This window comes from Bos indicus, chromosome 6 (genome assembly GCF_029378745.1).
Source record: "Bos indicus isolate NIAB-ARS_2022 breed Sahiwal x Tharparkar chromosome 6, NIAB-ARS_B.indTharparkar_mat_pri_1.0, whole genome shotgun sequence".
In the NCBI taxonomy this organism is placed as follows: Eukaryota; Metazoa; Chordata; class Mammalia; order Artiodactyla; family Bovidae; genus Bos; species Bos indicus.
In genome coordinates this window covers 112,030,147-112,047,244 of record NC_091765.1, presented here as the reverse complement: position 1 = coordinate 112,047,244, position 17,098 = coordinate 112,030,147, and the positions used below count along the sequence as shown (strand labels likewise).

Below are 17,098 nucleotides of genomic sequence, written 5' to 3'. Positions count from 1 at the left end.
AGAGAGCTACTATGTCAGATGTGGCATAGTTGTGGTTGAGGGTGACTTGTCTTTTGAATAATTGACTTGTGTAGATGGTAAACCAAAGGCTCCGGAAGAAGAACTAGAAGCTTGCATTTTGAAAAGGAATTTTTCATTAGAATATGGCTCATGTACACAAGGAGAACTGTTAACTTGTTATTCCTGTAGCTAAGTTATGAGAAATGAATTTTCTACCAAGTTTAGAAATTCCTTGATTGTTTGAAATTTTCATCTACAATATTTTAAAGAACATTTATTTTGCATTTTGTCTTTCACGTTCTTCTCTCCTTTTAAAATCCAGCTCATGGTTTTTGGAATCTTTCTGTGCCTGGATGCGTTTCTCTATGTGTTCACCCTGCTTCCTGTCAGAGTCTTCCTGGCCCTATTCAGGCTCTTCACCCTGCCTTGCTATGGCCTAAGGTAAGTTTAAGATGATGAACTATTGTAAAGGTTTAAATTATTTTTGCTACTTGTGCTTAATAATCACTTGGATAGATTTTTTTAGAATAGGAATAACTCATTAAGTTTCTTTAATACTTTGGCCCTTAATGCTGTTTATCTTTGTAGTGAATATTATATAATATGCTTATTTAATATTTCTACTTTTTATGTGTACTTTTTTTTTTTTCCAAATAGTTCTGAACAAGAACTTTGTTTTGGCTAGGCGACAAATGTTAATAATGCAGGAGATTGTGTGTGTGTGTGTGTGTGTGTGTGTGTGTGTTTAGTTCTCAGTCGTGTCCAACTCTTTGCAATCCTATGAACTGTAGCCTACCAGGCTCTTCTGTCCATGGAATTCTCCAGGCAAGAATACTGGAGTGGGTAGCCTTTCCCTTCTCCAGGGGATCTTCCTAACCAGGAATCGAACCCAGATCTCCTGCGTTGCAGGCAGATTGTTTACCATCTGAGCCACCAGGGAAGTATAGAAAGGGCCCAGTGTGGAGGGTCAGGACCGACCACATGGCCACTGTGCAGGCTCAGTCTGTACTTTTATTTTCTTCATGTCTCCAGCCTCTTGGGCATCGTCTGTATAAAGTGAGGAGCAGGTTCTAGGCTGGGAAGTGGAGGGGCGGGTAGCATCAGTAGCCCTTACGGAACTCCCCCTACGGGCTGCTCCTCCACCTCATTGGAGAGCCACCGTCTTTGTGGTCTGGCAAGCCTTACCTGCTTACAGGTGAGACCGGTCTCCCTCTGATTTGTGAGAGGGGAAAACCCTGAAAGGCATTTTTCTGGTGGGAAGAACCAGACAGCCTGGCCTAGCAGTGATGAGCTGATGACTCGTGAGCCACTGCCTGACTTCTTTCAGCCTATATCCCCATCCTCAGAAAGCGGGTATTTAGTGCCGGTATCTTTTACTGCAAAGATTGAGAGATGTAAAAAGAATACCCAGTGTAGTGACAGGAACAGATACTAGTTTCCTTCCTTCCTTCTCTTCCAAAACTAGGAACAGGAAGATGAAAACGTAAAGCTTACATGAATCTTGATGCTTTATTGGTCTTGAGGTTAGAGATTGGATTTTACAGTTTTTCCTCCGTACTTGTATCTCCGTGCCTCTACTCTGTGTAGTCCCTCTGTGTAACATTTTTACAGTTCTTAGCACAGTTGCCCAAGTTGCATTTCTAACATTGCGTCACTTTTTTAAATACATTTCATTCCGAAAAGTTTCAGAATACTGAAATGGATAATAATATGTGAAACTTAGCTATGAAGTAGGTGACTCTTCCATGGGTATATTAAATGTATAATTAATAACATTATTATCAATAACCACAGAAACTGAGTTTAATATACAATATATCCAGAATTATAGGTTGTTTTCTTTTCAAAGACTAAAGTCCTGGAAGTTTCTCTTTTAGTAAATGAGTGTGTACTTGGTATTTAGTAAGTACCGAATGACATTCAGCCTTTTTGAAAATGAGCCTTAATCATTTTAGTAAGGAAGAAATCCCTCTGATATAAATTAGAAGAATTTATTTATCATGATATTATGATAAGAGTAAAAACTCCTTTGCAAGATTGCATGGAATAAAACAATTACAAGGATTAAGATCACATTGTTGTTACATGTAACACTTTATACTCTTGTCTTACTCTGCTTTGAGAATGAAAGAATTATGTTTTATATTTTATTAAGTACAATTAATCAAATGGGAAAATCTTTTTTAGGAATTTACCATCAACTTTAAGTGATTCAAGTACTTGCTTTATGCTTTTGGAAGAATTTTTAAGAAGGCCTTATTCATACCAGGAAACCTTTTTGGAAGACATCTGGAACATTCACAAAGCCTCACCTTCTATACCATCCCTATTTCTTTATCACCTTTGGGAGCTCAGTAAAGTCATGGTTATTTCAGTTACCTTTTCAGAAGAGCAGAAAAAAACAAAAATCTAGTAAGACATTACTAAACAGAAGTCTTCATGTGTGATAGTGTAACAAGGATGAACACATGGAAAGCTGGGTAAAGCCAGGTGAGGCTGCCTCATGCCATATATAGATCTTGATGTCTGCTCCATGAGCCAGGTTGCCTCTAAGTTATTCTCAGCTCGGCAGTGTGAGGCACGTTCCTGCTCTAGCTGTCTTTAAGCGTGTTCTGTGTGGCTGTTGGCGCGATGAGGCAAAGGGTCAAAAAGGCTGTGTGACCTAAAGACCCCTTCCTTCTGGAGGGGCTCCTGGGGTGTCTCAAGCCCTCAGTGGATGTTCACAGGATGAGTGACGAAGGGGACTTGCCGTGTTCCCAAGGCCCTCTGTTTCTCGGCTCTTATTTGAAGAGCCGAGTTCTCGATGCGGCAGAGGCATCTAGACTGCGTCTGTGTCCCCTGGGGGAGCAAGGCTCCAAGGTCGCCTAGAGAAGCCCTTTGGTGTTTGTTCTGGAAACGGGGAGAGCTGTTGGAGAGAGCCAGGACGCCTTTAGCCCTCTGCTCCTGGTGGCTTCAGTGGGTCGATGGTCCCTGGAGCCAACCTTTTCTAGACCTTTTCAGATTTTTTTTTTTTAGCCTATAAAATAAAGATGATAGCTTTCATATATTACTCTAAAATACTTTTTAATCTAAATTAATCTGAGTGACATTTTGAAGCAGGATTCACGTCTGTTCTGTTTTCACTCTCTTGCAGCCAGGCCGACACTAGAGGGCAGCCTGTCACCCTGCTGCAAGGCGCCGTGCAGTTTTCCTGGGCAGAGGGGTCTTGCTGCTTCTGCAGTTTGGATCCTCTGAAAAATTACATTTTATGCCGTCACTTATATATATGTATATACCGTGAAGTACAGTTAAAATGGTATAACAGAACATCAGCATTTCTAAGCACTCCATGAGCATAGGCAGATCATACAGAATATGAAGACTCTGCCTCCCTGTCTCAGCGCCTTAAGTGTGCTTTATCAGAATGGAGTACTTGGCTGACAGTAACATGGGCTGCAGTCCATATTTTCTTTGAGCAATTTAGAAAGCAAAGTCTTCTGAGCATTATTTTCTTAAAGCACCTAACTTGAAATATTTGAAACTTAAAATATAATGTAAAAAATTGTATTACCAAAACTATTGTTAATACTAAGTCTAAAACCTTTCAGATATTTTAAGAGTATATGAATACATTTTCTCTTTTAGAAAATTATTAATCAGACAAGTTTTGCCTTCTTTTTCTTCCAACATTCTATTCTGTTCAGGATTATTTGATTTTTCTTTCCTGTGGCTGTATCATGTTCCATCTTTTTCAGCAAGCAAAAAGTGCTCTTTCCTTCAGTCTGACTTAATTTTTTCGAAGAGTTAAGAAATGAAAAAGATCAGCAAAGAGGTCAATTGTATTTTTTTCTATTTCCTTTTTCTCACACTCCTGTGTTTTAGTTTCCTTTCTGTTAAAAAAAAAAAAAAAAAAAAGTTAGGGACTTCCTGGTAGTCCAGTGGTTAAGATCCCACGCTTCCAGTGCCAGGGCACAGGTTTGATCCCTGGTCAGGGAACTAAAACTCACCTGCCTCTAGCTGCAGCCCAAAACAAACAAACAAAGTTATTGTCTTCCTAGTCTCTTAGTTCTTAGAAATTATACCCAAAGAGTTGGGGAGGGAGGAGAAAGGATATTTGTCAAAGTGCTTAAGATGCTGGCATGAACACAGCAGCAGTTCGCAGGCCCTGGTGCTATGTTGTTGGCGTCCGACAGTGGCCGAGGGCTGGCACGGCCCTCCTTTCAGAAATGGGATCGGTGCTCTCACCTCCTGTACGTGCAGTCACATCTGGCAGTCACATTTGTGGGGTCTGTGGAAGCTGACAGTCTCCCAGGTTTTCTGCTTTAGAATGGACTCTTTGAACCCACTTCTGAATCTTCCATAAACCGGCCACAGGGTTTGGCTTGGAGGTTTTATCGGCCCTGACACAAAGCTGACTCGCTGCTTTTCATTCATTCTGAGGCCACTCCGCAGCCCTTAAGGAGGCTGGCCTGTATTGTGGCTGCTCCGCTGGCGGGCACTTTGCCAGCCTCTGACCCTGTGAAAATATTTTTTTTATTTTGAGATGTTGGCAGGGTAATTTTTCTTGACTCTGTAGTTGTATGCACGTTATCTGCAAAGGGTGCACTGCTTCCATAAAATGTTTACACCCACCCTTAGCAATTTCAAGAACACTTAGGTGAAAATTATCGCTAACGAATTAACAATCTTGAAAAATCTTTGCCCTTACATACCTTCTTGTAGGTTAAAATAAATGCATGCAGGTTCTCTAAAAGCCTATTGATTTATGTATTTCTTCCCTCTTTCTCAGGTAGGGTAGTATAATTTTGGAAAAACATTTGAGAAAATTCTTGAATTAGGATAATTTTTTAAATGATGAGATGAAAATGAGAATTAAGTTTTGGTTTATTATATGAGATGTCTTTGTTTCTTTAAAGAATGAAAGTATTTTGTTTTTAGAAAAGTAGACTGTTCTACAGTAGCTACATTATGCTAAATGTAGCATAATGTGCTTTATGCTAAAGAGGTATCCAGTGTTATTTTTCCGAACTTATAGAATAAATAAATAATAACAGTTGTATGTGTATTTCTAATTTACCTGGCATTTTTATGAATCCTTTTTCCCCCTCCAAGCTGTGACTTCATCTTGTGTTTTAGAACCCTCAGTCTTGCTTGCGTTAGAAGGTGAGCAAAGTTGTAGAGAAAAACGATACTATCTGGTGCCAAGAACTGCTGGTTTTGAAAACTTTGCTGTGATATTTTAGATAGCAGTGAGTGTAGGTGAGGTTTAAGGTAAATGCTGGAGTATTCTTCTTTTAACTATTAGAGCAAGTGAAATGCGTGCGAGTAAATTTTACTGATTCTCCCCCTGGCTTTAAGCATATCTCTTATTGGAAGCTTCAGGTAGCTTTCTGTTTTTGAGGCAGTGGTAATTTACCCCACAGAAATCTCTCTCATCTGAAGAATTAGGAATTTCAGATGCTCGAGCGTTTCTTAACCCGTTGGGTTTCCTCCCCCTGCCTTACCTCCTCCAAGGTAGTTCTCCCTGAAATGAACTTCACACAAGAACATGCACACATATGAGATTTTTCCTCTTTTTAGACAGAAGCCTTAATTTCGACCTGAGTGATTTGTGCTACCCCTGTCATGCTCGCATCACTTCTCCGGGAATCAGGGCCGGCCGTCATTGCCCCTCCCCGGCAGGGCCTCCGTGCTGGCTCGTAGAGAGCAGGGTCTCGTCAGAGGGTCTTCCCACCTCAGGTGCCGTCCCCTCCTCCTCCTCACCTTGGCGCGCTCAGTAGCGCAGCGACATTACAACGTTCTCTCTCTCTTTCTCTCTCGTAAATCAGACCGAAGGGAGGAGCACTCTCACTTCCTTTGTAGAGTGGAATGTGGTGTCACAGGGACTCCTCGTGGTGAGTAAACCCTGATTTTCCTTCTATTCTCTTGGCCAAATTGACATCAGTACAAACAGATATTGATTATACTGAGAGACAGACATGACTGCTCGGAGATGGGCGTCTCGGAAGGTGAGAGGCAGACAGGACTGCTCGGAGATGGACGCCTCGGAAGATGAGAAGCAGACATGACTGCTCAGAGATGGGCGTCTCGGAAGGAACGAGCCTCCTCATCCTGCCGTGGTGACAGCTTTGTCCACATTTGTGCAGGAGTTGAGCAGAATCTCCCCTCACCTGGGAAGATCACTTGATAAAATGAACTTCAGTTGCACGTGTTGTCTAGGTTTGACATCAAGTCCTTCACTCCCCACGCCACATCAGTTCCTTCACCTGAGCTTAAGTTCCTTCGGTGTGAGCGGTTTTTATTTTGCATCATCCAAGCACCAAACATAGCTTCATCAAGCCAGTGCTTTTTTTCCTAGTATAGTTTGGAATCATTTTAAAGCCCAAGAAACACTTTAGTCATTCAGTTTAAGCATTTGTAATTAATTTTTCTACTGTCTGTTGCAAAAACTTAAGGTGTTCAATTTTCAGTCTTCTAAGTAAGGAAAACCTCTTAATCTCAATAGTTTATTGCAGTTTACTTTAAAATTAGAAAATGACTTCTCTTTCAAAAATGGACACCATTTTTGACTTTTCACATTTTTCCAATAGTCCTTTGTATTTCTTCATTCTTTCAGTCATACCATGAGCAGCTAGAAGCGTTAAGAGGGAAAGAAAGATAGCTCCAGCCTGTGTATTTTGTGATGAAGTGCCTCGCGCTGGTGCCTTGGCATGTTCGAACAGCGATTTGAACATGAAGTAGGCACAGGTTACCCTGGTCTCGTGGTCACGGGCTCTGCCACCTCTTTCCTGGTCTTCCTGTTCACTTGTCAGCTCACGCTTCAGTCTTAGTGAGCTGAGCACCTCCTGCTGCACAGGGTGAGGAAAACCCTGCCACTGACCATCTTCGTCTGCTCCATCATTCTGTTCCCCAAGAGTGCCCTTGAAGCAACGGGGTCCTTTACTGGGTAAATGTGCAAATCCAGGGAAAGTATTTGAATGACCAAAAGATAAAATTTAGAAATGCAGAAAGTTTAATTTCCGCAAGCGTGGCTTGACCTGAAAGTTTTAAATGATTTTAGGTTCTGTTGAATTTCTTGGTTAATAGTACTTGTCTTGTGATAACTGATAGCCAAGCTATAAATTAGATTAGCAGGTTTTTCACTTTGTCCAGCAGCTTCCTCCATTTGTTTATGTGTTTGTGTGGGATTTTCAGCATTTGCAAAATGAATTGTGAGTAGCTGCTGTTTAATAGGCATTTATAAGGAAGAGGTTCACCCTGAAAGCATTACTCAGGAACCAGTTCAAAGCTGATCGGCAGGGCTGGTGGATAAGCTTCCTCTGGAGTTGGAAACGCATATCACACGGTCATCCACAAGTGTCCTGCAGAGAAGGAAACAGAGACCGGAGCTGGCCCAGGTTGTTTTCACCAGGTGAACTCACTCTGGGTTCGATCTTACTTCAGAGAGGCTGTGATGCCACCTTAGAATTATTTTTCTTCAGTTTTTGCAGCTTTCCTTTTTCACTTGCAGGGACATTTATATGATAGCAGTATCCTTTGTTTCTGAACAGTTCTGCTTCTTTTATTTTTTATTTGAATAAATCTCTTTAATTTTTAAAATCAGTCATCTCCATAGCAACCAGTTATGATGTACTCAATGGAACATTTCCACCAAAGCAGAGAGTGCACAGAAAGCAGCGGATCCAGTGGAAACAGTCCTTTTTTCCCCCTCTTTCTTTTTAGAAACAAAGAGCAAAAATTGTAGCTATATTTGGTATTTAGCATAGTCATTTTTCCAAATGAGATGACAGTACAGTGATAAATTATACAGTATTAAATTATGCTGAAAGATCAAACATGCTGAGTTGCTGATTCCTGTGCGTTTAAAAAGTTCTTTTAAAGAAATGTCTAGAATAGTAGGCAGGAGTGAGAAATTGCCCTCTGGAGCCAGAGGCCAAGAGTCAGATCCTGGCTCTGCCACTTGTTAATCCCAACTGCAGCTGCAGGCACGTTCCTGATGCCCTTCGGGAGATTAGGGTGGTGATGGTCCCTTCCTCTTAGGGTCTCATAGGGTTTCTGTGGAAGCTGAAGGAGAGAACGTACAAAGTGCCTAGAGGGGCCTGCCACACGGGGCCTGGGGATTGTGGCGTGTTTCTACAGTGCTTCTGCATTTTCCCGACCGGGTTTAATCCTGGGCAGCAGAAAGCTAAGTTAGAGTTGTTTATGCTAGATTTTGAACTTAGTATCGTCTTGGTTTAAGCAGTGGAGTATTATATTATTTGAGGTTATAGCTTTTCAATGTTTGATTCAGTTCAGTCACTCAGTCATGTCCAACTCTTTGCAACCCCATGTACTGTAGCCCACCAGGCTCCTCCATTCATGGAATTCTCCAGGCAAGAATACTGGAGGGGGTTGCCATGCCCTCCTCCAGGGGATCTGCCTGACCCAGGGATCGAACCCAGGTTTCCTGCATTGCAGGCAGACTCTTTGCAGCTGAGCCACCAGGGAAGCCCGTTCCTTCTTAGAGAATATACTAACTCATTGTTCCATTGTTGCAAATGCTTATAAAGAGACACAACTGAACATATATGTGTTAAAAGTCCCTTCATCTCTTAAAGAACTTTGGCTGAGACCAGTTATGCCATTCTATCCTAAAAGCTCTACAGATTTCTGCTTTAACTAGTTACCTAAAACCTTTTGGTACTTAATGCAGATTCACTAATGCCATCCTGCGTTTCATTCCTGTCATGTTCTTTCATTCATAAAGCACAGCCTCCAGCGCTTAAACAGAAGGCCGCGGGCGATGTGTGCGTTTCAGTGTGTGCCCGTCTGTGCCCGCACTTCTGCGGGGACGCGGGCAGGCGCTCCTGGCTGATGCTTCATTTGTGCCCCAGCCGCTCGGGGGGACAGACAGTCCAGGGGCCCAAGAGTGTCCGCGTGTCTCCTTTTCTCATGGTTTGCATTAGAAATGTTTACCTCCAGCTCTTGACAAATACTTATCTCGGCGTGGGGGGAGGGGGCAGCGAATTCCCTTGAGAGTTGCACAGCCCTTGGCAGAGTTCTGTGCTCTGGGCTCAGTGTCCGAACTAAGACATAGCTCACTTCAGATTTCATGGGGAAAAACAGGGCCGCGTCTGCGGGGAGAGAGAAGAGCATTGGAGACAGAAAGGGACAGAGAAGTGATGGTAGAGATATATCAGCCTTGTCCTGGAGGCAGTTTTCCCCAAGATTTGAACTTTCACTGCAGAGAAGAACTCCCCTCAGTCTCTTGCGCTTGTCTCAAGGCCCCGGGGTGTGACCTGGACCGTCCTGACCCATCTCTGCATCTAAGCTCGTTGGTTCAGCCCAGGGTCATCCCCTGCTGGCCCTCCCTGGCCGCAGTCTTCACAGAGTCTGCCTCTTCGGGGCGTTGGTCGGGCACGGCGCTCTGGGCAGCGGTTACCTGTCCTTCTGAACCCAGCAAAGATCTTTGCAAGAAAAGCACCCCTGATCTGAATGTGTCCGAGGGCTCAGCAGGAGTTTAGGGAGTAGGTAGCCAAGGAACAGCCAGTAAGTGAAAGTTCAGGATGCTGGCGGCCCTTCGAAAGTGAGCCCACCCTTTAGTAGGAGCCAAAGTGCCATCACAGCGGTGGAAGTGAAGAGGCTCTGCGTCTCCTGATGCAGATCTTCGGGCTTTCTGTTGATCGCACAGAATGTAAAAGCTGCCAAGGCAGGGGGCTGAGCGTTTTCCATCTTGAGGAGTTGGCCTGCAGTAGACTGGGAGAAAGTACCTTTCCATTCCAGTCACAGGAACTTTACGTGCCATGATAGACATCTTAATTTCTTCTTTTGTAATGTATTTTTTCCCTGTATCTTAGGAATACATTTCCATTCACAATTTAGGTTTAGTTCTTTGTACTCTGACCTCGGAAGTATAGAATGATTCTGCTCATTAATTAGGGAAAAAAACCATCATCAGCACTTGAGCCCCTGAGGGTTGGGGTACCAGCCCCACGTGCACTGGCCAGCCTGCCATGTCCACGGTCCCTCTGTGTCCAGGACTCCTCTCTGTCTGTGGTTCCTCAACCAACCACAGGTCTCAACCAACCGCAGGTCACATAGTGCTGAAGTACGTATTGATTGGAAAAAATCCACGTATAAGTGGACCCGTACAGTTCAAACCATGTTATTCAAGGGGCAACTGTATTTCCAACTCATGTTCCAGAGGGCTAATGTTTGTAATATAACAACCATCCTACAAACTAGTAAGAAGAAGATACGAGGAGAGAATTCACAGAAAGTATAGATAAATACATAAAGAAGATGTCAGTGTTCTAGTGAGAGAAATCAACAGTGAAACTACTGGGTTGAATTTCTCACCAGTGGCATTAGCCAGTGTCCCTCAATGGATGCACGTGAGCTTCCGGGCGTCTGGTGCACGTGTAAATTGGTGCAGCGCCTGCAGAGGGCAGCACAGGTATCACCAGAAGGATAGGTGAACGTAAATAACACGAGGTTCCAGTTTTGAGGCTTTATCCTATAGACGTGTGTTCACTTACGAGGTATGACGTATTACATCATGGTTTATAGCTGCAAAGGGCTGGAAAATGTTGGTCTTATGTTAAATTATGATGCGTCCACGCAGTGGAACACCGTGCTGTCTATAACAACTGATGAAGGAAAATAGCGTAAAACGCTATCCCTGGGTCAGAAGGGCCGCGCCCGTGGGGTCCCGGGATCCTGATGAGCTGGGAGGCCTGTGTCCTCATTGTGGAAACCCATTGCTTCTGGGCGCTCGGCCAGCAGCCACCTGCCCTCTGTGGTCACTCATTAAGGTTCCCACTTCCTCTCATTGTAATTCTGGTCTAGTATCTTTATATTCGCTACCTGGGCAGGAGACTTGCTACTGTTGAGTAGTCAGCATAACTTTGCTCCTTAACGTGAAGTTTTTGTTTGCGGTTCCCTTTGTTTGCCACTGCCTATCCCATAAAGATGATTTATTCAAGAGCGCGGAAGGCGAGCCTCGCCTTCTTCATTACTGCTCATCTGTTTCAGGGACAGACGTGTGCTTCAGCCCGCCCAGGTGTGTGACGTCCTGAAGGGGGTCATCTTGGTCATCTGCTACTGCATGATGCACTACGTGGACTACTCCATGATGTACCACCTGATCCGGGGGCAGTCGGTCATCAAGCTGTACATCATCTACAACATGCTCGAGGTGAGTCCGGCAGGCCCGGCCCACGGCACACAGCGTCCCGCACAGGACACCCTCCCGCCAGCTCTGCCAGTGGCACCTCCAGCCTCGGCTTCGTACCGTCAGGGGTGGCCTTGTGAGAACGCATATTCTGATTTAGAATCCCTCTAACAAGATGGTGCCTGTGCGCCCAGGACACGCTGGGGCAGCCAGTCCACAGGGCATCATGTGTCCTCCGGTGGGGACGAGGGCGACCAGCCACCTAGACATTTTGGAGTCAGTGCCCCCTTGAGAGTGTAAACTGTCAGATGACAGGGGAGTATTTTCCCGATTCATTGGAAACCCATGTGTGTTTTTTGTTAGAACTTTAAATCTTATGAAGAGATTTTTAGGATTATGTGTTTATTGGCTATAGTAGATTTATATTTTAAATTGCTTTTAAATTTTCACACAGAACAAGTAAACGATTTCCCAGTTTCTCTAAGTATTTAACACTTTTAATACAATATGTCTTCAAAGTACAGTACACTTTAGTCATCCTGTGAAAAATCTGCATTTATGTAAAAAATAAACAGTTATACAAAGTGCAAAATAAAAAGCCACTTTGCTTTATAGGCAGAATCTTAAGGTTTTTTTTAAATAGTAAACTAACCTGAGTTATATCATTAACCTTTAAGACTCAGTTTGCACTTTTCTGTACTACTTTTTGGGGACACCAGTAAGGTCTCCCTGTCTCTTAGATTCAGTTCAGTTCAGTTTAGTCGCTCAGTCATGTCCAACTCTTTGCAACCCCATGGACTGCAGCATGTCAGGCTTCCCTGTCCATCACCAACTCCTGGCACCTACTCAAACTCAAGTCCATCAAGTTGGTGATGCCATCCAACCATCTCATCCTCTGTCATCCCCTTCTCCTGCCTTCCATCTTTCCCAGCATCAGAGTCTTTTCCAGTGAGTCAGTTCTTCTCATCAGGTGGCCCAAGTATTGGAGTTTCAGCCTCAGCATCAGTCCTTCCAATGAACATTCAGGACTGATCTCCTTTAGGATGGACTGGCTGAATCTCCTTGCAGTCCAAGGGACTCTCAGGAGTCTTCTCCAACACCACAGTTCAAAAGCATCAATTCTTTGGCATCCAGCTTTCTTTGTAGTCCAACACTCACATCTATATGTGACTACTGGAAAAACCATAGCTTTGACTAGATGGACCTTTGTGGGCAAAGTCATGTCTGCAGTGGGTTTTCCTGACGCGTGGTGGACACGTGGGGCTATGTGGGACTGCTGGCCCCTCTGCTCTGCCACTGCCTGGGTGTGATAGGTGGGGACTTCCCATCTCTTCACAAAACCATGCACTCTAGCCATCCTGGTTGCTCTTAAATTCATCGACTGAGATGAGTTGGAACCACACCCCAGCTTCCTGGTGCAGGCTCGTTGCCGCACACCTGCTTTGCCGGGTCAGGTGAGATGCCGGCAGTGGGCTTGCCTGGGTTTGTGAAGCAGAGTAGCCGTCCTGTGCTCCCCTCCCTCCCATCAAATAAAAGCCCAGGCCTCCTGTCCCCTCTGGCCATGTGGGTAGGTCTCCTTGTCAGGTCCCACTGCCTCCTCCCTGGGGGGATTGCAGCTGACCAGGCTTCTTCCTCCCCGCAAAACTTAAGATAGGTGCCTCCTGTTGCACAACGCCTCCCACAAGCTGCTGCTGTTGCTGTTATCAGGAAGTAGCCAAGCGGGAGGATCCATGAATTGCTGATCCCGGTGGTTTAAATACTCATTCACTCTGTAGACTACAGTTGATGATATAGTTGAAGCGCAGTGAAGCAGAGTCCAAGCTCTAGTCTAGAGATAATGCCCTCCAGTCCTGGTTATCTGCACATGCGCCCAGCTGCTGAGTGACTGCTCTTTAGCTTGTCATCTGTGAGATGGAGACATTAGAAGAATCACAAGGTTTCCAGGAGACAGAAAATAGAAGGAGCTTAGCACAAGCCAGGCATCTGGTGGGAGCTCCCTCAATGGTAGCTATCATTTCTTCATTTGGCAAATGTTTAATCAACACTTCCTGGATGCTGAGATCCCAAAGAGCCCCAGGTGGACAAGCCTAGTCCCCTGGCTAATATTCCACAGGTGGGAGAGAGGCAGTAATAAATACCATGATGAAGAGGAACAGGGTGATGCTTTAGAGACCGCAGGAGCCAAAGGTTGGATAGGCCAGGAACGTCCTGTCTCAGAATGTGACATTCCAACTGAATCCTGAATGATAGCCCTCCTTTTTTTCTTTTTTATGTGCTTCTCTTTATTGTACTATATTCATGGAGATCAGTACTTGAAAATGTCTTCCAGGAATAAATTTGCTTATTGTATTCTTATAGGATAAACTTCAAACAAATCACAGCTATTGTTACTTACCAATATTAGGTATGAGGAGAATGGGTCAAATCATATATTTGTCCTTAAAAGTTTGAGTCCTGAATTTAAATTCAAAGACTTAAAACCAGAAGAACTATGATTTTGATGTGTCCTCTCCGTTTTATTTTTATGACTAAGATTTTTCTAGTTACACACATGGCTAGTTAGACAAATTCTAGTTCAGTTAGTACAGCCCTTGGGCGCTCCACTTGTGTCAGAGAATAAGGAAATGTGAACGATTAAGTAAACAAAGATCCTGTCTCTTCTGGAGCTCATCCCCTCCGGTGTTCGTGTTGCCTCTGAATTTTAATAAGATGTACCGATGGCATAGTAAGAAACGCGTTCCCTTACTTTTTCTCTTTAGGTAGCAGACCGCCTGTTTTCCTCATTTGGGCAAGATATATTAGACGCTCTGTACTGGACAGCGACAGAGCCCAAGGAGCGGAGGAGGGCCCACATCGGGGTGGCCCCCCACTTCTTCATGGCGGTCCTCTATGTCTGTATCCTTTCAGGCTGCTCGGAGATGCACATTTAACATCATCCTGTTCACTTAGCTGTTTCTCAGACTTAGAGAGGGGTGTGTGTGCGTGTGTGTGTGTGTGTGTGTGTGCGTGTGTGTGTATCCTAAAGATTAACGTGAAATGTCTACTTTCTTTTGAGAAATTGACTATAATAGTCTGCTTAGTCCTTGAACAACACAGGGACTAATCCAAGTATGGGGCTTCTCTGGGTGCTCAATGGTAAAGAATCCACCCACCAGCGCAGGAGACAAAGAAAATGCAGGTCTGATCCCTGTGTCAGGAAGATCCCCTGGAGATGGAATTGGCACCCCACTCCAGTACTCTTACCTGGGAAATCCCATGGACAGAGGAGCCTGGCGGGCTACAGTCCATAGGGTTGCAAAGAGTCAGACACGACTTAGCAACCAAATAGCAGCAGCAGCAGTCCGGGTACCAGTTATAACCAGTCTCTGTATCCGAGGGTTCGGCCAACAACAGACCATTTAACACTGTAGTATTTTACTATTGAAAATCACATGTGTGTAAGTGGACCCATGCAGTTCACACCCATGTTGCTCAGGGGTCAACTCTAAATTAAAGAGTCTCATGTGTGCATGCCCCTTGAAACTGCTAGAAACTGGTTATAAGGAAGGATTTTAGAATAAAGGGGTAGTTATATTTATACATACTTCAAATTTATATAGATCTATATAGCTTTTTCGTACTTACATTAGAATTTTATAAAGCTGCCTTTAAACCTATGAATTCTTTGTTATAACCTTCAGCTGAGAATGTATGCAGTTCTTCAATAAAAAATAAATGAAAAATAAAATGTATACAGTTCATCTAGAAGTAAAATTTGAAATTAGCTGGGGAGGAATTCTAGAGGTTTTCTTTCCCCCTCCCTCACCTCCATCGAAAAGCTTTTCTTTTGGAGAATAAGTATTTTACTATGTAACACAGTGTGCACACGTGTGTGTACTATGCATGCCTGTGTGTTTACATGCATGTGCACACTCACACTCGTTTCATATGGGAGCAGGACGGATTCAAAGGAATGTGTCGCCTGGTTTTTGTTTTGTCCTGTCTTTGAAAGAGCAAGGCTTAAAAGAACTGGGTTAACATCCGGAAAGTTAAGGGACTGTATGGGGAGAATGTCTGTGGTGAGTGAAAGATTGTTTCAGACACAGTGGAGTAAAAAGTTACTGTTCTCATTTAAGCTCTTCCATGGAATTTAAACTCTTCCACAGGCGATATAATTCTGCAGCTCATGAATGTCTTCAGAACTGGCATCTGAAGAAGAATCTTAATTACCAGACGTTTCTGACTCCTGCATTCCCCATCCCCCGATGAAAACCAGAGAGGAAACCAGTTCCAGAAAGGAAACCAGTTCCAGACTGACTCTCACTTTATGTTCTTTTCTGTTTTAGAATGTATATATCTAAGTCTCTTCTTTCAGGATTTACCATAATGTATTCCATTATGTAATAAACTTTTCTGAGATCCCGTTTCCCAGGCATCGTGCCAAATGCCAAAGCTCCAGAAAGAACAAGACGGCTGTCCTCCAGAACTCGCCGTCTAAGTGGTTGGATCGTTTCCGCTTTTGTTTGTTCTGTAGTTTGTTTCATGGGTTTCTTATCCCATCAAATTTGTATCAACTAGGGAAATTGCAAAGATAACTACTTATGTAGGGCATGATTTAGAAAGCATAGTCGTATTTTTCCCCATTTTAAACTTCTGAGATTTTACTAACATTACTGTAAATATAAACTGGAACCAGAATTCAGTTTTCCCCTTGACATCACTTAACTGCCAGTTCTGCACGCCATCCTTATAATGGTTCAAGCAACCACCCTCAACGTGGCTTTTAACTCACACAACAAGTCCCTGCTGACTATCATGATGTCCAATAACGTAAGTATGAGGTTCTACTTTACATTTTTGAGGTTGTGTGGGTACTTTAACAGCAGTATTCTAGATGGGAGAAAATTGTTTTTTTCCTTAATTGTTATTTATTCTCTGGGAAGTTTAATATATAGCATGTCACTTTTTTAAACTGTGGTAATAATAAAGATGACTTTTGTGTTTTCTCTTTCAGTTTGTCGAAATTAAAGGAAGTGTTTTCAAGAAGTTCGAAAAGAACAATCTTTTTCAAATGTCAAATAGCGGTATGTACAATCAGCTTCTGCTTGAAGCTTTATGCAGAGTTACTGCGTAATTCATTTTGAAACTCTTAACGTCACGTTTCCAACAGGCCACTGTTCCTCTGACTTAAAGCTGTGTTTTCTCTTAACTCTCTCAACATCTTTACCATGTTTTCTGTATTTTGGTTGTCGTGATCTTGAGGATGTTTAATATAATCAATAATTACAGACCTTTGCATAGTACTTTACCATACTTTCATACGATGGTGGAGTATGGTGCCACACTTTACTATACTATAGCACAAGGTGCTATACAGATGCCTGTAGTTAGTTAGTATCTTATCTTCCTAACTCAAATTTCTTGGAAGCTGCTGGTATTACTCCATTTTACAGATGTGTAAACTGAAATACAGAGAAAATGATCTGACTCGCTCAAGGTCACCCACTTAGCCACTGAGAGAAGAATTATGATGAAAAGCCTCAGATGGGCTCTTAGGTCTCAGCTTTCTCAGTTAGACTTACTGCCTCCTTCCTAATTCTACAGAGTGTGAGCGCACAAAATTTATCCCAGAAACATCGTCTTAATGTAGTTTTCACAATCAGAACAGCAGTGTCTTGGTTCTTAAGGTGTGGCCCACGGATCCCTGGATAGGAGTCTGCAAAGTCAAGACTGTTCTTGTGAAGATGTCATGTATCTCGTTCACCATGTTGCCATCTGCACTGTGGTGGCAAATGGGGGTGAAAAAGCCACGGAGAGACCACCAGGCGCCCACCGGAATGTCCGGTCCAGTGGCTGCGCTGAGGGCCAGCGTGAGAGGCTGCAGCCTCTCCGGGACCCCTTAGGGGGCTTCCTCCAGCCCCGCACGGTCACCTGCCCTGTCGCCCAGCAGCAGGAACATGGTTTCACGAGAGGACTTGTGCGAGAATG

The 17,098-nt window shown here is 43.6% G+C and overlaps 1 protein-coding gene across 2 annotated transcripts in view; it reads left to right on the top strand.

The window, feature by feature from the left end:
- Positions 1-17,098, top strand: part of TAPT1 (transmembrane anterior posterior transformation 1) — a 61,019-nt gene that overhangs the window by 28,111 nt on the left and 15,810 nt on the right. For both annotated transcript variants that reach the window (XM_070791840.1, XM_070791841.1), the window contains exons 3-7: positions 323-441; positions 10,993-11,155; positions 13,891-14,026; positions 15,843-15,940; positions 16,125-16,194. In XM_070791840.1, coding sequence (XP_070647941.1) covers positions 323-441; positions 10,993-11,155; positions 13,891-14,026; positions 15,843-15,940; positions 16,125-16,194 — 586 coding nt within the window. The remainder of the gene's footprint in view (positions 1-322; positions 442-10,992; positions 11,156-13,890; positions 14,027-15,842; positions 15,941-16,124; positions 16,195-17,098) is intronic.